General features: G+C 45.6%; 1 protein-coding gene across 2 annotated transcripts; it reads left to right on the forward strand.

Moving 5' to 3' along the window:
• Positions 1 to 27,598, forward strand: LOC144599019 (E3 ubiquitin/ISG15 ligase TRIM25-like). 2 transcript variants are annotated; one of them, XM_078409748.1, is made up of 10 exons: positions 1 to 588; positions 3,564 to 3,659; positions 10,500 to 10,730; positions 13,444 to 13,466; positions 16,226 to 16,328; positions 18,062 to 18,084; positions 20,819 to 20,921; positions 23,903 to 24,015; positions 25,535 to 25,644; positions 26,409 to 27,598. In XM_078409748.1, exons 1-10 carry the CDS (start codon positions 19 to 21, stop codon positions 26,423 to 26,425), a joined length of 1,389 nt encoding a protein of 462 aa, XP_078265874.1. In that variant the 5' UTR covers positions 1 to 18; the 3' UTR covers positions 26,426 to 27,598. The 2 variants fall into 2 exon arrangements, with proteins under 2 accessions (XP_078265874.1, XP_078265876.1); XM_078409750.1 differs by having other exon boundaries at positions 20,819 to 20,918.

A 27,598-nucleotide genomic window follows, 5' to 3' on the forward strand; every position in this document is an offset into this window, starting at 1 on the left:
CTGCTGGGGCAACGCAGAATGGCGGCTGCAGGCTTGACTGAAGAGTTGACCTGTGCAGTGTGCCTGGGTTTGTACCAGGACCCTGTGGCACTGCCCTGCCAGCACAGTTTCTGTGCCAAATGTATCGGTGATGCCTGGGACCATTCGGATTCCTTGGAGGGGGTCAACTGTCCTCAATGTCACAGAAACTTCAAGCCCAGGCCCAGCCTGGTGAAGAACCACACTCTGCAGAACATCGTGGAGAAGTACAGCCAGTGCCAGCCCACTGCCCCTGCTGCCCGGCCCAGCCCCGTGATGTGTGAGTACTGTACCGACAGCCCATCCCCGGCTGTGAAGACGTGCCTCAAATGTGAAACCTCCTTCTGCTCCCACCATCTGCAGCCGCATCTGACCAAGCCGATCTACAAGGACCACGGGCTGATCGAGCCCATTGCCGACCTCACCACCAGGCAGTGCCCAACTCATAAGAAGGTCCTTGAGTTCTACTGCGAGCAGGACCAGGAGTGCGTGTGTGTGTCCTGTACCATCATCGGGAAACACAAATCCCACCCGCTGCTGAGTCTGGAAGTGGGACAGGAAAAAGTCAAGGTGAGCAAAGTTTAGTTTAGAAATACAGCACGGAAAGAGGCCCTTTCGTCCCACCGGGTCTGCGCCACCAGCAATTCCTGCACATTAACACTATCCTATACCCACTAGGGACAATTTTTACATTTACCAAGCCAATTAACCTACAAACGTGTTCGTTGGGAGTGAACCCGGGTCTCCGGCGCTGCATTCGCTGTAAGGCGGCAACTCTACCGCTGTTCCATCGTTCCGCCCGAAAGTTCTACAGGAGTTGGAAACTCATTATGCAACGAGCTGCCAGAGGAGGTAGATGAGGCAGGCACTATCACAACATTTAAGAGATATAAGCGAGATCTGTATTTCGACTGAGCATGCACCAGTCAGGGCAGGGCAGAGGAGAAAGGAGAGCAGGGCAGAGGAGAGAGGAGAGCAGGGCAGAGGAGAGAGGAGAGCAGGGCAGAGGAGAGGAGCGGCACCCGCCTGTCCCGGGGACAACTCTCACGGCAGCGCTGGCTGCAAGGATTGAGCCTGTCGGTGCCGCTCCGTCAGGTTACAGGTGTTGTAATCGGAAACGCGCAGCGGGGGTGTGATCGAGGGAGCAAGACCCAGACAACCGGCTACAGGGAGCCAGTGCTGGCGAACACAGCCTTACTGGCACCGCCATCCCCAGGAACGGCGTAGGGGTCAGGAGGAGCGAGGTTTGTGTGGAATGAGGGTGAGCTTGTGCGGCGCCTGTGTCTCCTCTGGACGGCGGCACAAATGACATTGCCTGGGGTGGGAGGGAGCTCTGTAACCCGCAATGAAGCACCAAGCGTGGGGATTTTTTAACGTGTAAGAAGGAGCTGTAGACGCTGGTTTACACCGGGAAGGAATGGCTGACGTTTCAGATCGAGACCTTTCCTGTAGGGTCTCGGCCTGAAACGTCAGCCATTCCTTCTCTCCAGAGATGCTGCCTGTCCCGGTAAGTTACTCCAGCATTTTGTGTCTACCGGAGTACAAATTAACCATAAATACACCTAATTAATATTTTTAAAGCAGTATTTTCTTACCTCTACGAAACAAAACTGGAACGTACGGATGAAACGCACGTCTGTATACATGCAACAGATCAGCCGGCGAGAATGCTTAGCCCTTACGACCTATTACCGGTGCATGCTCAGTCGAAATACCAAACTCGCTTATTTGGACTGGTACATGGAATGGATAGGTAGAGGGTTATGGGTCAAGGTGTCGGGTGGCACGGTGGCGCAGTGGGTAGAGTTGCTGCCTCACAACGCCAGAGACCCAGGTTCCATCCTGACCACTTTTATTTTTTTTAATATATATAAAAGTTTTATTCCAAAGAAAAACATACAAACATACTAAGCAAAATGTGATCAAACAAAAGCCGCCTGTATCGGCAGTTTACAAATTAAACAATTATCACATTAAAATCCCGCCATCTCTGTCAACAATACATTCAACCCCCCGCGGCGACCAGCGTTCCCGGAAGGCCTCCAGAGTCCCGGTGGACACCGCGTGTTCCCTCTCCAGGGACACGCGGGCACGGACGTAAGCCCGGAACAGGGGTAGGCAGCCGACTTCTGTGAGGCCATCGACTGCCCGCTGCCTGGACCCGCGGATGGCCATCTTGGCCAGGCCCAGGAGCAGACCGACAGGGAGACCCCCTCCTCCCTCCTGACCCTCCCCCCTCTGTACCGGGTGCCCAAAAATTAAAAGCGTAGGGCTAAAATGGAGCCAGAACTTGAGGAGCAGCCCCTTCAGATACTGGAACAGGGGCTGTAACCTCACACACTCTGTATACAAATGGTACACGGTCTCCTCCTCACCGCAGAAGCGACAGGCGGCAGACGAGACCGTGAACCGGCTCAAGTACCTGTTACAGGCTATAGCCTTATGCAACACTCTCCACCCCAGGTCCCCGATGTAAAGCGGGAGGACCCCCTTATAGAGAGACCTCCACTGGGGACCGCTCCCGCCGTCAGGTGGTAACACGGACCGCCAGGGCGTGTCCGGACGGAAGACGAGAGCGAGGAAGTGGAGAGTGTGCAGGAGCAGCCTGTACAAAACGCGCCTCTCCGCGTCACGGAACGGCACGCTGGGCATCTTCCATCCTGACCATGGGTGTTGTCTGTACGGAGTTTGTACCTTCTCCCCGTGACCTGCGTTGGTTTTCTCCGGGTGTGCTCCGGTTTCCTCCCACACTCCAAAGATGTGCGGGTTTGTAGGTTAATTGGCTTTGGTAAAAATTGTTCCCTGGTGTGTAGGATTGTGTTCGTGTACGGGTATTACTGGTCAACGTAGACTTGGTGGGACAAAGGACCATTTTCCGCGCCGTATTTCTAAAGTAAACTAAAGATAGGGCAGATGGGACAAGTGTGGCGGGGCATGTTGGGCGGCTTAAGCAAGTTGGGCCGAAGGATCTGTTTCCATGCTGTATCTCACTTCCACTGGGTGGCTCCGTGAGGGACAGGTGCCTCGCCAACAGTCTGTCTGTTTTTTTCGTCTTTTTTGTTAATTTTAGTATGTTTTAAAAGTTTGTGTTAATGTTCTCTGATTTGTTTTATGTACTGGGTCGGGGAAACTATTTTTTATTCTCTTACCTTGCCGGAGACGCGATTGTTTTCCGGATCGTATCTCTGGTCGTTCTGCGGTCTAACATAATGGAGCTGGCAGCCTTGCTCAACGGAAGGCTCGAGGTTCCCGACTGCGGGAGAACAAAGAAGGGAAGAGATTGAACTTTTTTTCGCCTTCCATCACAGTGAGGAATGTGGAATCCGCTGTGGTGGATGTCTATGTTAAATTTTATTTTATGTGGCTGTGTGTCTTGTTGCGTTTTACTTAGTATGGCTGTAGGGTAACTCAAATTTCACTGTACCTTAATTGGTATGTGACAATAAATTGAATCTTTAATTACTCTATCACTCCATGACATGTTTCCGTACAATGTAGCTCTATATCTTTACGACTTTAAATGTTTCCCATTTTATTTTTTCCAGGAGATATTGAAGAACAAGTTCGAGAATCTCCGTGAAGTGCAGAAGAATTGGTCAAGTGAACTGCAAGACCTGAAGCAATCAGAAATTGAATGCAAGGTAGGCAAAAACTGTGCCACTGGATTCAGAGTGGATTTTCCTCACAATGTTTGATATATCCTTTAGAAACTGTGCGTCTGAAGGACTCGAGGGTCTGAGCTATAGGGAGAGGTTGAGCAGGCTAGGACTTGGAGCACAGTGATGCTCAAATCCCTGAGAAAAAGTCCTTTCTTAAATAAGCAGATCAAGATTGTACTCGGATCTTAGCAGATGGTCACCAAAGTATTTGACATTAAAGCAAATGTTCCAAACTTCTGTTCCATCTCATCTTAGAAAAGTTCAGAAAAGATTTACGAGGATGTTGCCAGGACTAGAGGGTGTGAGCTACAGTGAGAGGTTGAGTAGGCTAGGTCTCTATTGCACGGAGCATAAGAGGATGAGGGGTGATCTTATAGAGGTGTATAAAATCATGAGGGGAATAGATCGGGTAGACGCACATAGTCTTGCCCAGAGTTGGGGAATCGAAAACCAGAGGACGTAGGTTTTAGGTGAGGCGGGAAAAATTTCATGGTGATGGGTGTATGGTACGAGGCTGCCAGAGGTGGTAGTTGAAGCAGTTACTATCCCAATGTTTAAGAAACAATTAGAAAAGTACATGGATAGGAAAAAAACTGCAGATACTGGGTTAAATCGAAGGGGGACACAAATTGCTGGAGTAACTCAACGGGTCAGGCAGCATCTCAGGAGAGAAGAAATGGGTGAGGTTTCGGATCGATACCCTCCTTCAGACCGCCTGAAGAAGAGTCTAGACCCAAAACATCACCCATTCCTTCTCTCCCAAGATGCTGACTGACCCGCTGAGCTACTCCAGCATTTTGAGTCTAGGTACATGGATAGGGCAGGTTTTAAGGGGTATGGGCCAAACGCAGACAGGTGGGACTAGTGTAGATGGAACATGTTGGTCAGTGTGGGCAAGTTAGGCTGAAGGGCCTCTTTCCATGCTGTATGACTATAAATAGAAAGGATGAGATAATTGACATCCCCTACGTGCTGTAATCCAGCTACACTGGTACGGGAGCGGTGAAAAGATAGTGGTATTGAGTAAAAGAATTAGGAAACTTTTAGACTCTAGAGATACAGTGAGGAAACAGGCCCTTTGGCGCACAGGGTCCACACCGACCAGCGATCACCCCGTAGACTGACACTATCCTACACACATTTTACAATTATACCAAAGCCAATTAACCTACAAACCTGTACGTCTTTGCAGTGTGGGAGGAAACCGGAGCACCCGGAGAAAAGCCACACAGGTCACAGAGAGATCGTACAAACTCTGTGCAGACAGCACCAGTAGTCAGGCTTGAACCAGGATCTCTGGCGTTATAAGGCTGCAACTGGCCAACATGTCCTACTTACACTAGTGCGTTTGGCCCATATCCTACTTAACGTTATCCTATCCATGTACCAGTCCAAATGTCTTTTACCTGTTGTGAGAGGAGCTGTCTCAACTACCTCCACAGGCAGCTCATTCCACATATCCACCACCTTTTGTGTAAACAAAAATTGCCCCTCAGGTTTAATTACCCCTCATATTAAATCTATGTCCTCTTGTACTTGAATCCCCTACTCTGCGTAAAGGACTCTGCCTTTATCCGATTGAGCAACCCCTCATGATCTTATTCACCTCTATAAGATCATCCCTCATCCTCCTGCGCTTCAAGGAATAAAATCCTCGCCTGCCCAACTTCTCCCTATAGCTCAGGTCCTTGAGTCCTGGCAACATCCTCATACATCTAAGCTAGAATTTGGGAAGGCTGCATATGGACTACTTCTACAGAGCTAATTTAACATTTTTCAACATAATCTCTCCATTTGGAGCGTCGGAGGTTGCTGATAGAAGTATATAATATTATGAGAGGCATAGATAGGGTAGAAGTTAGAACCTTTTTCAAATCTTGCAAATATCAAAAACTAGAGTTTTATGGTGAGAAGGGAAAAGTCTAAACAAGTATTTTAGTTGGTAGATGCCTGGAACATGCTGCTGGGGGTGGTGGAGGCAGGTAGAATAATGGTGTTTAAGAGATTTTATGATGGGCACATGGATATGCAGGGAATGGAGGGATATGGATTATGTGCAGGTAGATAAGAAAGTCTTGGCATCATGTTCGGCACAGACATTGTAGGCCGAAGGGCCTGTTCGTCTGTACTGTTCTATATTCCATAGAGTCATAGATTGATAAAGTGTGGAAACAGGCGCTTTGGCTCAACTCGCCCACTCCAGCCAACAATGTCCCAGCTACCCTATAGTCCCACTTGCCTGCGCTCGGTTCATATCCCTCCAAACCTGTCTGATCCATGTACCTGTCCAACTGTTTCTTAAACAATGGGATAGTCCCAGTCTCAACTACCTCCTCTGGCAGTTTGTTCCATACACCCACCACCCCCTGTGTGAAAAATTTACCCCTCGGATTCCTATTAGATCTTTTCCCCTTCACCTTGAACCTGTTGTAGTTCGTGACCTATTAACAGAAACAGTCAGACAACCGAGTTCGTTTAACCTTTTTATTGTACTCACCAAGGTGGGAGAGAGTCTAGTCGCAAAAACGTCCAGTGACGCTTGAGCAACTAGTCTCCCCGATCGTTTAAATACACACACATTTATACCGTAACAGTGCACCAGAATTTTTCCATTATTGCCTTATATGGTAATTTTACATATAATTCTCTGAAACGAAACTTTGTGTCTTCTCTATTCTATGAAACAAAAGTTCGTTACGTAGGGCAAGATGTTTTTCTTAACTGATCTGAACCTTGAGCGCTAGTTGCTGAAATCAGACGGGTGCAGTCAGCCATAAATTATGCTGCACGTTAAAAAACAAGATGTCTTCCAGATTACTCTTACAATAGTACTCACATAGCTGCTTGCCTAATGTTAACCCTTACATTCCCCTCTTTGATTATTCCATAATCACAGTTTATTGGCCTTTCTGGAGAGTCATAAGGAGAATCGACTTGTATCCGGGGCCACTTCTTCTGTGTTTGATTAAGACAGGGTCTCAAGGACCATCCATTAAAACACTGACATCCACAGTCATCTGATTGGTTATCATAATCCATACACCAATTATTGGGGCCTCGGCTCTGTGATTGATTCGAGAAGAAGGTGGCGGACCTGACTTCACTTGGAGTGAAAGGGACCGGGTAAAGAGGCATCATGCTTTTACCATGCGTTGGAACCTGGGCGCACACCCAATTGGCAGACCGCCCCACCTGGAACGCGTATGTCTGACATAAAGAGAGAAAGTGATTGGTTCGCCGGAGACCCGAGGTTCGTCCTTCTATCTAACTACCGAGGGTCAATATAATCCACAATCCCCATCTTAGCCTCATGTTGTCTCGTGGTTTCCCCCCTGGGACGAATCTTTCTTGCAGTCTGAGCAGTGTATCCAGCGAGGATTTCTTTCCACCTTCACAGCCGTTGGGGTAGTTAGTAACACCTGGACTGGTCCTTTCCACCTATTGCCTAGTTTCTGGAAGGATATTGAGGAAGGATATTCTTGCTATTGAGGGCGTGTAGCATAGGTGTACTAGGTTAATTCCCGGAATGGCGGGACTATCATATGTTGAAAGACTGGAGCGACTAGGCTTGTATACACTGGAATTTAGAAGGATGAGAGGAGATCTTATCGAAACGTATAAGATTATTAAGGGGTTGGACATGTTAGAGGCAGGAAACATGTTCCCAATGTTGGGGGAGTCCAGAACAAGGGGCCACAGTTTAAGAATAAGGGGTAGGCCATTTAGAACTGAGATGAGGAAAAACTTTTTCAGTCAGAGAGTTGTGAATCTGTGGAATTTTCTGCCTCAGAAGGCAGTGGAGGCCAATTCTCTGAATGCATTCAAGAGAGAGCTAGATAGAGCTCTTAAGGATAGCGGAGTCAGGGGGTATGGGGAGAAGGCAGGAACGGGGTACTGATTGAGAATGATTAGCCATGATTACATTGAATGGCGGCGCTGGCTCGAAGGGCCGAATGGCCTCCTCCTGCACCTATTGTCTATTGTCTATACTCTCGGCTCCAGTGGCGAATCCAAACATAGTCTCCAGGCTGTAAACCATGTGGTGGTAAATCGTCCCCTGGTTTCTGGGTATCTCGGACCTGAGAATGCAAGGCTAATAAAGATTGGGTTAATAATTTCATATATTCAATTAAACGCTCATCCAGGGCATGCAGTTCATGGAGGTTGATGGACCCCTCTCCCTCCGCCCCCCAAGGGGTTCGGAGTGGTTTCCCGTATAAAACCTCAGCTGGGGTTAATCCTGTAGTAGAGTGAGGAGTTATACGCATGGAGAATAATGCCACCGGCAGGACCTGGACCCAATTTAACTTAGTTTCCTCTTGGAGTTTGGCCAATTTATTTTTTAGTGTGCCATTTGCACGTTCCACTATACCTGCAGCCTGTGGATGGTGTACGCAGTGGAACTGCTGGCGGATATTTAACTTTGCACATTTCCTCATTAATTTTGGCTGTAAAATGGGGTCCATTTTTCTGAGCTCAATGTACACGGTAGTCCAAACCTTGGCACTATTTCCCTTAGTAGAACTGCCGCCGTGGTGGTGGCCGTATTATTGGTTGTGGGCACCGCTTCAATACATCGGCTGAACACATTAACAATAACTAAGCAATACTTATAACTATGTACACGTGGCAATAACTATGTACACGTGGCAAATCCATCTGTAAACATTCAAACGGTCGCCGGAATAGCGGCGTAGTTCGTTGCTCCGTCGGCACAGTACGGCCGGGATTGTTCTTTGCACAGATCACACATTCAGCAGTAATCTTTTTTATCCCTTTATTCATTTTGGGGTGATACCATGTAGAATTTATAACATCCAACATTCCCCTCTTACCAGCATGGGTAAGAGAGTGTACATAATGCAACAAAACGGGTAAAAGCGCGTCAGGGACACAAACTTTGCCAGATGCGGTGACCCAAAGCGAATCAGATTCGCGAAGGGAACACCCATCCTGGCTCCACTGGTGTCTCTCAGCCTCGGGGGCGTCCCCTGAAGCTGGCAGAGTTCCGACACCGGGCATAGCGGTAGTTGCAGAAAACTGCTGTCTTTCACCCATGGGGACTAAGATGGTAGGGGTCCGGGCCTCTGTGCGTGCCAGCGTGTCGGCCAATGCATTCCCGAGAGAGTCGGGATCTTTCCTAATAAGGCTGCTACGGACTCCAGTGGGTCGGACTCTGACTTTTGTTTTTGGACAGGATATATCCCTTTATTACCGGTTTTAATTTCCCCTCTAGCTCTGGTGGTCATGGCTCGGTCCACTCTATGATCATAAACCTTGCATTCCGCTTGCAAAATATCCCATGGCTTTGGTATTCCTGACTTATCACATACTAATATCCCTCTACTACTTGCATTTTCCCTCCAACTTCTTTCCCTAGATTCCCGATGTCGCTTCTGCGCTTCCTCCTTCCATTCTTTTATCCTCTTTTTCCACTTTTTACTTGCTTCCCGTTCCCAAATCAATTGTTCCGCTGATTTAATTGTTTCCACATTCCATGTACCTCCCGCTGGCCAAGCCTCATCTCCCAACCTTTTAGTCAATGATGCCGATAAATGTTAACCCTTACAAACCTATGTCCTCTGGTCCTCGATTCCCCTACTCTGGGTAAAGACTCTACCCGATCTATTCCTCTCAAGATCTTGTATACCTCTATAAGATCTCCCCTCATCCTCCTATGCTCCATTGAATAGAGACCTAGCCTACTCAACCTCTCCCTATAGCTCACACCCTCTATTCCTGGCAACATCCTCATAAATCTTTTCTGAACCCTTCTAAGATGGGATGGAACAGATGTTTGGAAAATTTGCTTTAATGTCAAATACTTTGGTGACCACCTGCTAAGATCCAAGTACAATCTTGATCTGCTTATTTAAGAAAGGACTTTTTCTCAGGAATTTGAGCATCACAGCAGGCAGTGAAGAAAGCTAATGGAACAGCAGGCAGTGAAGAAAGCTAATGGAATGTTGGCCTTCATAACAAGAGGATTTCAGTATAGGAGTAAAGAGGTTCTTCTGCAGTTGTATAGGGCCCTGGTAAGACCACATCTGGAGTATTGTGTACAGTTTTGGTCTCCTAATTTGAGGAAGGACATCCTTGTAATTGAGGCAGTGCAGTGTAGGTTCATGAGATTGATCCCTGGGATGGCGGGACTGACATATGAGGAAAGATTGAAAAACTAGGCTTGTATTCACTGGAGTTTAGAAGGATGATAGGTGATCTTATAGAAACATATAAAATTATAAAAGGACTGGACAAGCTAGATGCAGGAAAAATGTTTCCAATGTTGGGTGAGTCCAGAACCACAGTCTTAGAATAAAGGGGAGGCCATTTAAAACTGAGGTGAGAAAAAACGTTTTCACTCAGAGAGTTGTGAATTTGTGGAATTCTCTGTCACAGAGGGCAGTGGAAGCCAAATCACTGGATGGATTTAAGAGAGAGTTAGATAGAGCTCTAGGGGCTAGTGGAATCAAGGGATATGGGGAGAAGGCAGGCACAGGTTTTCTTGATTGTGGATGATCAGCCATGATCACAATGAATGGCGGTGCTGGCTCGAAGGGCCGAATGGCCTCCTGCACCTATTTTCTATGTTTCTACTAGTAAACAGGGATTTGCAGCCCATCCCTGACTGCTGTAGTCTTCCTGGTAAGTCCCTGGTAAATTCCAAAATTTAGTCTGAGTAACCAGAACTGCACTCAAACAGATTCTCAAATATCTTACTATATTCCATTGCTCCAACTTTATTTGTGAAGATCCTTGGAGCATTTTAATGCATTCTTGGCTTTATATAATTGAAAATTCTTGTTCTGTTTGGGTTTGCAGAGATTCAGCAAGGAGCTGAAGGGAAAAATGTCGGCCACATTCTCTGAATGGAGGAAGCGGTTGGAAGAAGATGAGAAATCCTCTCTGAAGATGATCGATGAGGAGGAGCAGCGAGTGCTCTCCCAGATCAAGAGCAACTCCGATTCACTGTTAAAAAAGATGGAAGAAATTAAAATCATAGACAAGGAGTTTCAGGATCAAGAGCAGAAGGATCCTCTCTCCTTTCTTCAGGTACTCTGTCATAAAGTCAAAGAGTCATACAGCGTGGAAACAGGCCCTTCAGCCCAACTCATCCATGCCGACCAACATGCCTCATCTTCACTAGTCCCACCTGCCTGCATTTGACCCATATCACTATAAACCTGTCCTATCCATGTACCTGTCCAAATGTTTCTTAAACATTCTGATAGTACCTGCATTAACCACCTCCTCAGGTAACTCGTTCCATACACCCACCACCCTTTGTGTAAAAAAAGTAGGCCCTTAGGTTCCTATTAAATCTTTCCCACTCACCTTAAACTAACATCCTCTGGTTCTCTTTTCCCCTACTCTGGGTAAAAGACTCTGTGCGTTTACCCAATCTTCTCCTCTCATGATCTTTTATACCTCTATAAGATCACCACTTTTCCTCCTGCGCTCTGAGGAATAGCATCCCTAGCTTGTTCAACCTCTCCCTATAGCTCAGGCCCTTGAGTGCTGGCAACATCCTCGTAAATCTGTAATACACCCTTTCCATCTTAACAACATGGTGGTTTAACTTGGTTCCCATTCTCTTGTAAAGAAGCAATCGAGGGCCTGAGCTATTGGGATAGGTTGAGCAGGGGAGGGCTTTATTGCTTGGAGCACAAGAGGCTGAGGGGTGACATTACAGAGGTGTATAAGATCGTGAGAGGAATAGACAGGATGAATGCATAGTGTTCGGGGAATCAAGAACCAGAGGACATAGGTTTAAGGTGAGGGGAAAGATTTAATAGGAACCTGAAGGGCAAGTTTTTCATGCAGAGGGTGGTGGGTGTATGGAACGAGCTGCCAGAGGAGGTAGTTGAGGCAGGGACTGCAACAACTTTTAAAAGACACTTGGACACGTACAGTGCCTGCCATAATGTTTGGAACAAAGACCCATCATTTATTTATTTGCCTCTGTACTCCACAATTTGAGATTTGTAATAGAAAAAAATCACATGTGGTTAAAGTGCACATTGTCAGATTTTATTAAAGGCCATTTTTATACATTTTGGTTTCACCATGTAGAAATTACAGCTGTGTTTATACATGGTCCCCCCATTTCAGGGCACCATAATGTTTGGGACACATGGCTTCACAGGCGTTTGTAATTGCTTAGGTGTGTTTAATTGCCTCCCTAATGCAGCTATAAGAGAGCTCTCTGCATCTCGTCTTTCCTCTAGTCTTTCCATCACCTTTGGAAACTTTTATTGCTGTTTATCAACATGAGGACAAAAGTTGTGCCAATGAAAGTCAAAGAAGCCATTATGAGACTGAGAAACAAAAATAAAACTGTTGGAGACATCAACCAAACCTTAGGCTTACCAAAATTAACTGTTTGGAACATCATTAAGAAGAAAGAGAGCACTGGTGAGCTTACTAATCGTAAAGGGACTGGCAGGCCAATGAAGACCTCCACAGCTGATGACAAAAGAATTCTCTCTATAATAAAGAAAAATCCCCAAACACCTGTCCGACAGATCAGAATCACTCTTCAGGAGTCAGGTGTGGATTTGTCAATGACCACTGTCCACAGAAGACTTCATGAACAGAAATAGAGGCTACACTGCAAGATGCAAACCATTGGTTAGCTGCAAAAATAGGTTGGCCAGGTTACAGTTTGCCAAGACGTACTTAAAAGAGCAACAACAGTTCTGCAAAAAAGGTCTTATGGACAGATGAGATGAAGATTAACTTATATCAATCAGAGTGATGGCAAGAGCAAAGCATGGAGGAGAAAAGGAACAGCCCAAGATCGAAAACATACTACCTCATCTGTGAAACGCTGTGGTGGGGGTGTTATAGCACGGGCATGTATGGCTGATGAAGGTACCGGCTCACTAATCTTCATTGATGATACAACTGGTGATGGTAGGAGCATAATGAATTCTGAAGTGTATAGACACATCCTATCTGCTCAAGTTCAAACAAATGCCTGAAAACTCATTAGCTGGTGATTCCTTCTACAGCAAGCCAATGATCCCAAACATACTGCGAAAGCAATAAAGGAGTTTTTCAAAGCTAAAAAATGGTCAATTCTTGAGTGATGAGGTCAATCACCTTTTAAATGCTGAAGAGAAAACGGAAAGGGACTAGCCCCCAAAACAAGCATAAGCTAATAATGGTTACAATACGGGGAGAGCATCACCAAAGACACCCAGCAACTGGTGATGTCCATGAATCGCAGACTTCAAGCAATCATTGCATGCAAAGGATATGCAACAAAATACTAAACATGACTACTTTCATTTACATAACATTGCTGTGTCCAAACATTATGGTGCCCTGAAATGGGACTATGTATAAACACTGCTCTAATTTCTGCATGGTGAAACTAAAATGTATAAAAATGGGCTTGATTAAAATCTGACAATGTGCACTTTAACCACATGTGATTTTTTTCTATTACAAATCTCAAATTGTGGAGTACAGAGGCAAATAAATAAATGATGGGTCTTTGGCCCAAGCATTATGGAGGGCACTGTACATGGATAGGAAAGGTCTATAGGGATATGGGGCAAATGCAGGCAAATCAGATTGGCCTAGGCGAGGCATCTTGATCGGCATGAAAGCGTTGGGCTGAAGGGGCGGTTTCCATGTTGTATAACTCTAGACTATCCATTATTCAATTGCTGAAACGTATTCTAAGCGTTCTCTGATCTGAAGTGCGGTTACTGTTGCTTTCCTTGATTTTAATTGATTTCCTTTCTTTTGTTGACAGGATGCAAAACAGTTTCTTTCAAGGTGAGTCTCAGTGTGTGATATGTTGCTGTAATGGACAGACTGGGAACAGAATTGGGTAGGAGGCAAGTATTGGATAGTTAATTTAGTTTATTGTCACGTGTACCCCAGGTACAGTGAAAAACTTTTGCTGCGTGCTAACCAGTCAGCGGAAAGATAATACATGATTACAATCGAGCTGTTCACAGTGTACAGATACAGGATAATGTGAATAACATTTAGTGCAAGATAAAGCCAGTAAAGTCCGATCAAAGATAGTCCGAGGGTCTCCAATGAGGTAGATTTTTTTGTTCTGGACTACCCGCTAGTTGTGGTAGGGTGGTTCAGTTGCCTGATAATAGCTGGGAAGAAACTGTCCCTGAATCTGGAGGTGTGCATTTTCACACATCGTTACATTTACCTGATGGGAGAGGGGAGGATTCGCCAGGGTGCAACTCGTCCTTGATTATGCTGCTGGCCTTGCCGAGGCAGTGTGAGGTGTAAATGCAGTCAATGGAAGGTATGTTGGTTTGGGTGATGGTCTGGGCTGTGTCCACAATTCTCTGCAATTTCTTGCGGTCTTGGATGGGGCTGTTCCCAAACCATGTTGTGATGCATCCCGATAAAATGCTTTCTACGGCGCATCTGTAGAAGTTGGTGAGATTTTTGTGGGGGGTCATGCCGATCTTCCTAAGCCTTCTAAGGAAGTAGAGACATCGGTGTGCTTTCTTGGCCGATGCTTCAATATGGGTGATGGGAGCAGGTTCATGGTGATATTGACTCTTACGAACATGAATCTTTCCGCTGTATAAATAAATCTGGATAGATTAGATACCGCTGATTGTGTAGGAAAATAACTGCAGATGCTGGTACAAATCGAAGGTATTTATTCACAAAATGCTGTAGTAACTCAGCAGGTCAAGCAGCATCTCAGGATAGAAGGAATGGGTGACGTTTCAGGTTGAGACCCTTCTTCAGACTGATGTCAGGGGAGGCGGGACAAAGGAAGGATATAGGTGGAGACAGGAAGATAGAGGGAGAACTGGGAAGGGGGAGGGGAAGAGAGGGGGGCGAGGAACTATCTAAAGTTGGAGAAGTCAATGTTCATACCGCTGGGCTGCAAGCTGCCCAAGCAAAATATGAGGTGCTGTTCCTCCAATTTCCGGTGGACCTCACTATGGCACTGGAGGAGGCCCATGACAGAAAGGTCAGACTGGGAGTGGGAGGGGGAGTTGAAGTGCTCAGCCACCGGGAGATCAGGTTGGTTGAGGAGGACTGAGCGAAGGTGTTAAGCGAAACGATCGCCGAGCCTGCGTTTGGTTTTGCCGATGTAAAGAAGTTGACATCTAGAGCAGCGGATATAATAGATGAGGTTGGAGGAGGTGCAGATGAACCTCGGTCTCACCTGCAAAGACTGTTTGGGTCCTTGGATGGAGTTGAGGGGGGAGGTAAAGGGACAGGTGTTGCATCTCCTGCGGTTGCAGGGGAAAGTGCCCGGGGATGGGGTGGTTTGCGTAGGAAGGGACGAGTGGACCAGAGAGTTACGGAGGGAACGGTCTCTGCGGAGTGCAGAAAGGGGAGGGGGTGGGAAGATGTGGCCAGTAGTGGGGTCCCGTTGGAGGTGACCAAAATGTTGGAGGATGATTTGTTGGATACGCTGGCTGGTGGGGTGGATGGTGAGTATGAGGGGGATCCTGTCCTTGTTACAAATGGGGGAGGGGGAGCAAGAGCAGAGCTGCGGGATATAGAAGAGGCCCTAGTGAGAGCCTCATCTATAATGGAAGAGGGGAAGCCCCGTTTCCTGAAGAATGATGACATTCCCTAGTGTGAAACACCTCATCCCGTGCGCAGATGCGGTGTAGACGGAGGAATTGGGAGTAGGAGATAGACTTTTTGCAGGAGACAGGGTGGATGTCAGTCACTAGTCTGTCTCCTGTGATGGAGGTAGAGTATGAAGTCATTGAGTTCTGCATGAATTCCCCTGTTCCGGACGTACACTGGCCCCATCCCCAAACTCTACCTCCGCTACATCGACGACTGCATTGGTGCTACCTCTTGTACCCATGCAGAATTCACTGACTTCATACACTTCACTACCAATTTCCATCCTGCTCTTAAATATACTGGGCTATCTCCGACATCTCCCTATCGTTTCTGGACCACACCATCTCCATCACAGGAGACAGACTAGTGACTGACATCTACTATAAACCCACTGACTCGCACAGCTATCTGAACTACACTTCTTCCCACCCTGTCTCCTGCAAAAAGTCTATCCCCTACTCCCAATTCCTCCGTCTACGCTGCATCTGCGCCTGAGATGAGGTGTTTCACACTAGGGCATCAGAGATGTCCTCATTCTTCAGGAAACGGGGCTTCCCCTCTTCCATTATAGATGAGGCTCTCACTAGGGCCTCTTCTATACCCCGCAGCTCCGCTCTTGCTCCCCCTCCCCCCATTCGTAACAAGGACAGAATCCCCCTCGTTCTCGCCTTCCACCCACCCCAACCCCATGTACTCACCCCATGTACTACTTCTCCTGCGCTCCAAGGAATCAAATCCTAGCCTGCCCAACCTCTCCCTATAGCTCAGGCCCTTGAGTCCTGGCAACATCCTCATACATCTACGCTAGACTTTGGTAAGACTGCATATGGAGTACATCTACAGAGCTAATTTAACATTATTCAACATAATTTCTCAATTGGGTGTAAGGGTTAGAAAGTCATGATGAAACTTATGTTATTTATTCCAGTTAACAGCTTGTATTTTTGTTATTATTGTAGATGTTCACAGTTTCAAACATCTGAACCTACTGAAACCCAACAGGAGGAAATTCCTTTGAAATCAGGTTTTAGTTTTGGAAGCATACCAAGTCAGTCAAAGATGGTATGTTGACATCTCTCTTACTAAATGAAAAATATTTCAAAAACTTTGAAAGTTATATTTGCACTGACACTAATGTTAATTTCTGGATCTGTAGAAATTTAGAGCAAGAAACATTAAATCCAAATGATTTATATTGACCTTGTTTTTAAAGAATGTAAGAACACTTGGAGCAAAAGTGAAGAAGTGACCTCTACCCCATTGCAGACTGTAGATCAGTCTCTGTATTCACACTCCATGTCAGGTGTTTGAAGATGCCGTTCCTGCAAGAAGTTACAGCTGCATGACTACCTCCACAGTTGTTGCAGTTGGCAACAGCCGTGTCCCAGATTGTTCTGACTGTTTTTTCACTCTTATCTCAGGCTATTGCTTTCTCATGAACCCAGCCTGGACTGTATCAGCATTTGTGACAGAATGCTGTGGAGAAGCCAGCGTTTTGTTGACAAAAGAATTCTCTCTATAATAAAGAAAAATCCCCAAACACCTGTCCGACAGATCAGAATCACTCTTCAGGAGTCAGGTGTGGATTTGTCAATGACCACTGTCCACAGAAGACTTCATGAACAGAAATAGAGGCTACACTGCAAGATGCAAACCATTGGTTAGCTGCAAAAATAGGATGGCCAGGTTACAGTTTGCTAAGACGTACTTAAAAGAGCAACAACAGTTCTGCAAAAAAGGTCTTATGGACAGATGAGATGAAGATTAACTTATATCAATCAGAGTGATGGCAAGAGCAAAGCATGGAGGAGAAAAGGAACAGCCCAAGATCGAAAACATACTACCTCATCTGTGAAACGCTGTGGTGGGGGTGTTATAGCACGGGCATGTATGGCTGATGAAGGTACCGGCTCACTAATCTTCATTGATGATACAACTGGTGATGGTAGGAGCATAATGAATTCTGAAGTGTATAGACACATCCTATCTGCTCAAGTTCAAACAAATGCCTGAAAACTCATTAGCTGGTGATTCCTTCTACAGCAAGCCAATGATCCCAAACATACTGCGAAAACAATAAAGGAGTTTTTCAAAGCTAAAAAATGGTCAATTCTTGAGTGACGAGGTCAATCACCTTTTAAATGCTGAAGAGAAAACGGAAAGGGACCAGCCCCCAAAACAAGCATAAGCTAATGATGGTTACAATACGGGGAGAGCATCACCAAAGACACCCAGCAACTGGTGATGTCCATGAATCGCAGACTTCAAGCAGTCATTGCATGCAAAGGATATGCAACAAAATACTAAACATGACTACTTTCATTTACATAACATTGCTGTGTCCAAACATTATGGTGCCCTGAAATGGGACTATGTATAAACACTGCTGTAATTTCTGTATGGTGAAACTAAAATGTATAAAAATGGGCTTGATTAAAATCTGACAATGTGCACTTTAACCACATGTGATTTTTTTCTATTACAAATCTCAAATTGTGGAGTACAGAGGCAAATAAATAAATGATGGGTCTTTGGCCCAAGCATTATGGAGGGCACTGTACATGGATAGGAAAGGTCTATAGGGATATGGGGCAAATGCAGGCAAATCAGATTGGCCTAGGCGAGGCATCTTGATCGGCATGAATGTGTTGGGCTGAAGGGGCGGTTTCCATGTTGTATAACTCTAGACTATCCATTATTCAATTGCTGAAACTTATTCTAAGCGTTCTCTGATCTGAAGTGCGGTTACTGTTGCTTTCCTTGATTTTAATTGATTTCCTTTCTTTTGTTGACAGGATGCAAAACAGTTTCTTTCAAGGTGAGTCTCAGTGTGTGATATGTTGCTGTTATGGACAGACTGGGAACAGAATTGGGTAGGAGGCAAGTATTGGATAGTTAATTTAGTTTATTGTCACGTGTACCCAGGTACAGTGAAAAACTTTTGCTGCGTGCTAACCAGTCAGCGGAAAGATAATACATGATTACAATCGAGCTGTTCACAGTGTACAGATACAGGATAATGTGAATAACATTTAGTGCAAGATAAAGCCAGTAAAGTCCGATCAAAGATAGTCCGAGGGTCTCCAATGAGGTAGATTTTTTTGTTCTGGACTACCCGCTAGTTGTGGTAGGATGGTTCAGTTGCCTGATAGTAGCTGGGAGGAAACTGTCCCTGAATCTGGAGGTGTGCATTTTCACACATCAGTACATTTACCTGATGGGAGAGGGGAGGAGTCGCCAGGGTGCAACTCGTCCTTGGCAGAGGCAGTGTGAGGTGTAAATGCAGTCAATGGAAAGTATGTTGGTTTGGGTGATGGTCTGGGCTGTGTCCACAATTCTCTGCAATTTCTTGCGGTCTTGGGTGGGGCTGTTCCCAAACCATGTTGTGATGCATCCCGATAAAATGCTTTCTACGGCGCATCTGTAGAATTTGGTAGATCTTTGTGGGGGGTCATGCCGATCTTCCTAAGCCTTCTAAGGAAGTAGAGACATCGGTGTGCTTTCTTGGCCGATGCTTCAATATGGGTGATGGGAGCAGGTTCATGGTGATATTGACTCTTACGAACATGAATCTTTCCTCTGTATCAATAAATCTGGATAGATTAGATACCGCTGATTGTGTAGGAAAATAACTGCAGATGCTGATACAAATCGAAGGTATTTATTCACAAAATGCTGTATTAACTCAGCAGGTCAAGCAGCATCTCAGGATAGAAGGAATGGGTGACGTTTCAGGTTGAGACCCTTCTTCAGACTGATGTCAGGGGGGGCGGGACAAAGGAAGGATATTGGTGGAGACAGGAAGATAGAGGGAGAACTGGGAAGGGGGAGGGGAAGAGAGGGGGCGAGGAACTATCTAAAGTTGGAGAAGTCAATGTTCATACCGCTGGGCTGCAAGCTGCCCAAGCGAAATATGAGGTGCTGTTCCTCCAATTTCCGGTGGGCCTCACTATGGCACTGGAGGAGGCCCATGACAGAAAGGTCAGACTGGGAGTGGGAGGGGGAGTTAAAGTGTTCAGCCACCGCAGGTTGGTTGAGGCGGACTGAGCGAAGATGTTAAGCGAAACGATCGCCGAGCCTGCGTTTGGTTTTGCCGATGTAAAGAAGTTGACATCTAGAGCAGCGGATATAATAGATGAGGTTGGAGGAGGTGCAGGTGAACCTCTGTCTCACCTGGAAAGACTGTTTGGGTCCTTGGATGGAGTTGAGGGGGGAGGTAAAGGGACAGGTGTTGCATCTCCTGCGGTTGCAGGGGAATGTGCCCGGGGATGGGGTGGTTTGGGTAGGAAGGGACGAGTGGACCAGAGAGTTACGGAGGGAACGGTCTCTGCGGAGTGCAGAATGGGGAGGGGGTGGGAAGATGTGGCCAGTGGTGGGGTCCCGTTGGAGGTGACCAAAATGTTGGAGGATGATTTGTTGGATACGCTGGCTGGTGGGGTGGAAGGTGAGAATGAGGGGGATCCTGTCCTTGTTACAAATGGGGGGAGGGGGAGCAAGAGCAGAGCTGTGGGATATAGAAGAGGCCCTAGTGAGAGCCTCCTCTATAATGGAAGAGGGGAAGCCTCGTTTCCTGAAGAATGAGGACATTCCCTAGTGTGAAACACCTCATCCCGGGCGCAGATGCGGTGTAGACGGAGGAATTGGGAGTAGGAGATAGACTTTTTGCAGGAGACAGGGTGGATGTCAGTCACTAGTCTGTCTCCTGTGATGGAGGTAGAGTATGAAGTCATTGAGTTCTGCATGAATTCCCCTGTTCCGGACGTACACTGGCCCCATCCCCAAACTCTACCTCCACTACATCGACGACTGCATTGGTGCTACCTCTTGTACCCATGCAGAATTCACTGACCTCATACACTTCACTACCAATTTCCATCCTGCTCTTAAATATACTGGGCTATCTCCGACATCTCCCTATCGTTTCTGGACCACACCATCTCCATCACAGGAGACAGACTAGTGACTGACATCTACTATAAACCCACTGACTCGCACAGCTATCTGAACTACACTTCTTCCCACCCTGTCTCCTGCAAAAAGTCTATCCCCTACTCCTAATTCCTCCGTCTACGCTGCATCTGCGCCTGAGATGAGGTGTTTCACACTAGGGCATCAGAGATGTCCTCATTCTTCAGGAAACGGGGCTTCCCCTCTTCCATTATAGATGAGGCTCTCACTAGGGCCTCTTCTATACCCCACAGCTCCGCTCTTGCTCCCCCTCCCCCCATTCGTAACAAGGACAGAATCCCCCTTGTTCTCGCCTTCCACCCACCCCAACCCCATGTACTCACCCCATGTACTACTTCTCCTGCGCTCCAAGGAATCAAATCCTAGCCTGCCCAACCTCTCCCTATAGCTCAGGCCCTTGAGTCCTGGCAACATCCTCATACATCTACGCTAGACTTTGGTAAGACTGCATATGGAGTACATCAACAGAGCTAATTTAACATTATTCAACATAATTTCTCAATTGGGTGTAAGGGTTAGAAAGTCATGATGAAACTTATGTTGTTTATTCCAGTTAACAGCTTGTATTTTTGTTATTATTGTAGATGTTCACAGTTTCAAACATCTGAACTTACTGAAAACCTATGGCGGGAAATTCCTTTGAAATCAGGTTTTAGTTTTGGAAGCGCACCAAGTCAGTCAAAGGTGGTATGTTGACTTCTCTCTTACTAAATGAAAAATATTTCAAAAAATGTGAAACTTATATTTGCACTGACACTAATGTTAATTTCTGGATCTGTAGAAATTTAGAGCAAGAAACATTAAATCCAAATGATTTATATTGACTTTGTTTTTTAAAGAATGTAAGAACACTTGGAGCAAAAGTGAAGAAGTGACCTCTACCCCATTGCAGACTGTAGATCAGTCTCTGTATTCACACTCCATGTCAGGTGTTTGCAGATGCCATTCCTGCAAGAAGTTACAGCTGCATGACTACCTTCACAGTTGTTGCAGTTGGCAACACGCCGTGTCCCAGCTTGTTCTGACTGTTTTTTCACTCTTATCTCAGGCTATTGCTTTCTCATGAACCCAGCCTCGACTGCATTAGCATTTGTGACAGAATGCTGTGGAGAAGCCAGCGTTTTGTTGTGTTCTTCAGTCATCTCATGAATTTGTCAGATGGAGATCCCCTTAATTAGTGTCAAATTACTATCTCGCAGGTATTCCGGAGGTTACATACCCCACAAGGTTACAACCGGAGGGCATGGTAAAGGAAATATGCCTGGAGCCCAGGTCTTACCTTATCCACTTATAAGGAAAGTTGTACAGGAAGAATCGCAGACACATTTTGCCTGTAGTTTAGCCTGCCCCAGCACAGCCTAATCAACCAGCACAGCTAGATCCATATGGCACTGACACCGATCACCAGGATACTGGACTTGGGTTAAGCGATGATAATGCTCTCATAAGAGACGGACAAGCAATAATGGACACTGAGCAGGTTCAGGTGCCTGTGGCTAAACTGCCTTTGAACACCACCGAGGGTCTGTACCGAACACACTCAGGTCGTGTCAGCAAGCCAAATACAGAGACTGAATTCACTTGTTTACTATGTTGGTCACTTGTTTACTATGCTGTGACCTTAAGTTTGTGTCTTACAGTGTGTACATTTGTTTGGCTATCGTGTTTAGTATTTAGTATGTAGTACCTTTTTCCTTGTATGTTGTTTGGCCATAGCATTTAGTATGTAGTACTTCCTACCTTGTGTGTTTATTTTAGCAGTAACTGCATTTTGTATACGGCCTGATATATTTACTACTTCATATGACATTTAGTTTTGATATGGAACATGAGCTGAGGAAAGGGGATGTTGATCAGTCACTGTATTCACACTCCATGTCGGGTGTTTACAGATGCCGTTCCTGCAAGAAGTTATCTTGCTCATGCGTGTTACCCGGGGGTGTCATCTTGTTCGGGAGCTGCAGCTTTGTCTGTAACCTTGCATCCTCGTGGTCATTAAACTTAGCGTGAAGTTAATAACGTCGTTATTCTTGCAACTTCAAACACAGACATTGGACTTTGTCTCTGGAACTGATGCACTACAATGCTGAGAACTATATTCTGCACTCTGTATCTTCCCCTTTGCTCTACCTATTGTACTTGAGTTTGGCTTGATTGTATTTCTGTGTGGTATATTTGATCTGTTTGGATAGCATGCAAAACAAAGTTATTTCACTGTACCTAAACCCAAACCCGAAGACACAGGATATGAAAGACAACTCAAAAAGTGCCAACCTTGGGAACAAACGTCTAAAGTAGATACCAGATATGGACAAACCAATGCAAATTATTTCCTTAGCTCATATTCCTTTAAATATCCTCACTGTCAAACAATTTTTAGATTTTCAATTCCTAAATACCAGCGTTTTAGTTTCCGTATCCAATTATTATTGTATGTAGGTTAATTGGCTGGGTAAATGTAAAAATTGTCCCTAGTGGGTGTAGGATAGTGTTAATGTACGGGGATCGCTGGGCGGCACGGACTTGGTGGGCCGAAAAGGCCTGTTTCCGGCTGTATATATATGATATGATTATAGATTACTGATTCTTATTTATATAATATTTGTGAAAATATTACAGTTCAGATACAGTTCAGTTTTGTTTATTGTCACGTGTACCGAGGTACAGTGAAAAGCTTTCGTTGCGTACTATCCAGTCAGCGGATAGTACTATCCAGTCACCTTTGCTCAGTCTGCCTGGACCTACCTAATCTCCCGGTTGCTAAACACTAATTCTCACTCCCATTTCCGCACTGACCTTTCTGTCCTTTCTGTCCTAGGTCTCCTGCACTGTCAAACAGCTAACAATGGCCTGTTTCCTTTATCATCATTACTTTTTTGGAAATCTTTTATTCATTGTTCTTTATCTCTCCGCATCATCGCCTATATCTCTCGTTTCCTTTTCACCTGACTAGTCTGAAGAAGGGTCTCGACCCGAAGGGTCACCCATTCCTTGTCTCCAGAGATGCTGCCTGTTCTGCTGTTACTCCAGCTTTTTTGTGTCTTATCAGTGGAAAGACAATACATGATTACAATCGAGCCATTTACAGTGTACAGATACATGATCAGGGAATAACGTGCAAGGTAAAGCCAGCAAAAATAGTCCGAGAGGTAAATAGTAGTTCAGGACAGCTCTCTGGCTGTGGTAGGATGATTCATTTGCTTGATAACTGCTGGGAAGAAACTCCCTGATTCTGGAGGTGTGCGTTTTCACATTTCTATACCTTTTGCCTGAGGGGAGAAGAGGGAGTTGCCGGGGTGCGACTAGTCCTTGATTGGCGAGGCAGTATGAGGTGTAAATGGAGTCAATGGAAGGGAGGTTGGTTGGATGGAGTCGTTCCCAAACCAAGCTGTGGTGCGTCCTAATAAAATGCTTTGTACGATGCATCTGTAGAAGTTGGTGAGAGTTGTAGGGGACATGCCGAATTTCCTAAGCCTTCTAAGGAAGTAGAGGCATTGATGTGCTATCTTGGTCATTGCTTCGATATGGGTGGTCCAGGAGAAGTTGTTGGTGATATTGACTTTCAACCATCTCTATCTCATATTGCTTTGAAATATTGCTCGAAATATTGCTTCTAATTTTCTATAATCTTGTTTATGCTAGTTTACGGTTTGTATTATTTTATTCAGCCAGGATTTACATTTGCGTCGGCGAGTAATGCTGTACCATCTGGTTTTGGTTCCCTTACGCTTAATACCACTGGAAACTCAGAACGATGCATTCAAGGACCGCAAATAATCAGGTACTTTAACCAAAAAATGACCCACAGTTCTGGAGTAACTCAGCGGGTCAGGCAACATCTGTGGAGAAAATAGATAGATGCCGTTTTGGATCGTAAACCTTCCTCAGGCTTATTGAGATTGAGGGGAGAAAGCTGGAAGAGAGGAGGGGCAGTTCAGTGCTTGGAGAGTGATAGATGGATACAAGTGGGGGGAACTTTTGACAAATGAATACGCAAAGTGTTGGAATAACTTAGCGGGACAGGAAACATCCCGAGAGCACGGATAGATGACGATTGGGGTTTGGACCCTTCTTACAATTGCTGGAGGAAAAATGGGCCAAACACGGGCAACTGGGATTAGCGTAGATAAGGCATCTTGGTTGTCATGGACAAGTTGGGCCGAAGGGCCTGCTTCCGTGCTCTATGACTCTATGGCCCTTGCGTTGCTTGGCTCAGTAACTTCAGTTTTAGATGCCTGCATTCTTATCTCATAACTATCCCCCAGTTTGATATTATCCCACGACAGCACAACAAAGTCAGGGTGGCACAGGAGTAGAGTTACTGCCTCACAGCTCCAGAGACCCGGTTTCGATCCTGACGACAGGTGCTGTCTGTATGGAATTTCTACGTTCTCCCTGCGATCGCGTGGGTTTTCTCCGGGTGATCCGGTTTCCTCCCACCCTTCGAAGACGTACAGCTTTGTAGGTTAATTGGCTAGGTATAAATGTATACATACGTTAAAATTGTCCCTAGTGTGTGTAGGGTAGTGAAAATGTGCGGAGATCTCGGGATAACACAACAGTATGTTAAATAGAGGGCATAGGTTTCTCATATACCGGAGGACATAACTTTAAGTCAAATACTAGAGGACATCACGGGGAGAACGAACAGACTCCACACGGACAACGGACTGTCCGTGTGGAGTCTGTACGTTCTCCCCGTGACCTGCGTGGATTTTCCCGGGTGCTCCAGTTTCCACCCACACTGCAAAGAAGTACAGGTTTGTAGGTTAATAGGCTTTGGTATAATTGCAAATTGTCCCTAGTGTGTGTAGGACAGTAATAGTGTGCGGGGATCGCTGGTTGGCGTTGACTTGGTGGTCGAAGGGCCTGTTTCCACGCTGTATCTCTACAATCTAAAGTTGGAGCAGGAATAGGCCACTTAGACCCATCATCCTGGTGAATTGCCTTCCCATACCAGAGACAATCTGGCATGGACATATGTATTCTGGCATTGAAAATATCATCCGAATCCCTTGAAGGTGTGAATGTACAAAGAACTGAAATGTCCTGGACTTTCATATTTGTCGTCTGAAGAAGGGTGTCGAGCCGAAATGTCACCTGCTCCTTCTCTCCTGAGATGCTGCCTGTCCCGCTGATATACTCCAGCATTTTGTGTCTATCTTCGATGGAAACTGGCATCTGCAGTTCCTTCCTGCACATGCAGTTAATTAGTCGGGAACATAATGTTTTATGATATTTGGTGTTTCTGAATCTCAATGTTTTCATGGATAATACTACGGTTCTCCTTTTTATTACAGCACTTCACAGCGAAAGCATCATACCATGAATCTGTCCAATATTGCCTCCTTTGTCAAGAAGAACTTAAATGAATATCAGAAGTACCAGACAACTATAATGGACATGCTAAGTAAGGCAATTCAGCCCATTAACCTTAACCACTCACTCTCTCCAGCAGTGAATGTACATGACTGTGATGTGTTGCACCTGCAAATAACTACATTTGTTTACCAAAGCTTTAAAATGACTAGTTTAGTTTAGAGATACAGCACAGAAACAAGATTGAGTCTGCGCCGACCAGCAATCCCGCACACAAACTCCATCCTACACACGCTAGGGACAATTTACAATTATACCAAAGTCAATTGACCTACAAACCTGTACGTCTTTGGACTGTGGGAGGAAATCAGAGCTTCCAGAGGGAATCACACACAGGTCACGGGAAGAACGTACAAACTTCGTACAGACAGCACCCATAGTCAGGATCGAACCCTGGTGCCGTAAGGCAGCAACTCTACCGCTGCGCCACCATGCCACCCCATTCTAGTTCTACGTTACCTTCCCGAACATCAGTTCTATGTTATCCCACTTTCTCATCCACTCCCTACACACTAGGGGCAATTTTACAGAGTGGGCAATTAGCCTACAAACCCGCACGTCTTTGGGATGTGGGAGGAAACCGGGGATCTCGGAGAAAACCCACGCAGGTCACGGAGAGAACGTACAAACTCTGTACAAACAGCACCCGAGGTCAGGATCGAACCCAGATCTCTGGCGCTGTGAGGTAGCGGCTCTACTGATATCTCCTGATAACTAGGGGTTATTTTCAGCTTGTATTTTGTCCTAATTCACAGATAAGACAGAGTGGAGATAAATGTATTTTGTCTTTTATAGATGATCCTGCTGAATAAACCGATCTCAGACTAAGTCGACTTCCATCAATAGATGGCCATGGAGAAACTGTATCAGCGTTGAAACTCAATCAAACGCTTTGGATTCAAGGCACTGAACAACAAGCCTCATATTTGTGTCAATTGTTTTTCTTCATCAATGGGAAGCATGAAGTTCGGTAGATTTACTCATGCTGACGATAGACACAAAGTGCTGGAGGAACTCAGCGGGTCAGGCAGCATCTCTAGAGAAAAATGATTGGTGACGTTTCGCGTCGGGACCCTTCTTCAAACTGAAAATTGGGGGGGGGGGGGAGAAAAGACTATACTTTCTCTCCACCTGACCCGCTGAGTTCCTCCAGCACTTTGTGTCTATTCTTGGCATAAACCAGCATCTGCAGTTCCTCGTTTCTACATTTACTCATTCCCATGTGTTTGAGCATTGATGGATACAAAGTGCTGGAGTAACTCACTGGGTCAGGCAGTGTATCTGGAGAGAAGGAATAGGTGACGTTTTGGGTCAGGACCCGTCTTTCATACCGCTAGTTTAGTTTAGAGATGCAGACTCAGACTGAAACATCACCTATTCATTTTCCCAGAGATGCTGCCTGACCCGCTGAGTTACTCCAGCACTTCGAGCCTATCTCCAGTTTAAACCAGCATCTGCAGTTGCTTCCTACACATTCTGTTTGACCATTGTTTTCTGATATGTCCATTTACAGTGAAATTGAGGGTAAACGCATTCCAATCAGAGGGAGTAATCATTCATAATGTGGGTCTAATAATCTCGAATATAAAAGGTTTTTGATATTGCTTTCGGGTGGAGGGTTTGTGGATCATTGGTGAGGGAGCTTTTGTGATCATCTATGTGGAGCCACAGGAGATGGTGTCAATGAGGCTGTAGGAGCCATTTGTGTTTGGACTAGCTGTTTTAGCATATTATATTATTTTGTATCTTGCTGTATTATTTTTGGAGACTAGGGGGTTGTCATGAGATGAATACATATATGGACATAATGGACTGGGAGGAGCCAGAATTAGAAGTACATCTGGGAATGCAGAGACGGGAGGCGCCAGACACAGAGGAGCCATGGTGAGATATAGTCCTTACCAGACCTTCGACGAGAGAAGAGTTTGGATAGATACAGATCTGTTTGTATTACTACTTCAATAAACGACTAATTAAACAAACGT

Source organism: Rhinoraja longicauda, chromosome 12 (assembly GCF_053455715.1).
Source record: "Rhinoraja longicauda isolate Sanriku21f chromosome 12, sRhiLon1.1, whole genome shotgun sequence".
Classification (NCBI taxonomy): domain Eukaryota; kingdom Metazoa; phylum Chordata; class Chondrichthyes; order Rajiformes; family Arhynchobatidae; genus Rhinoraja; species Rhinoraja longicauda.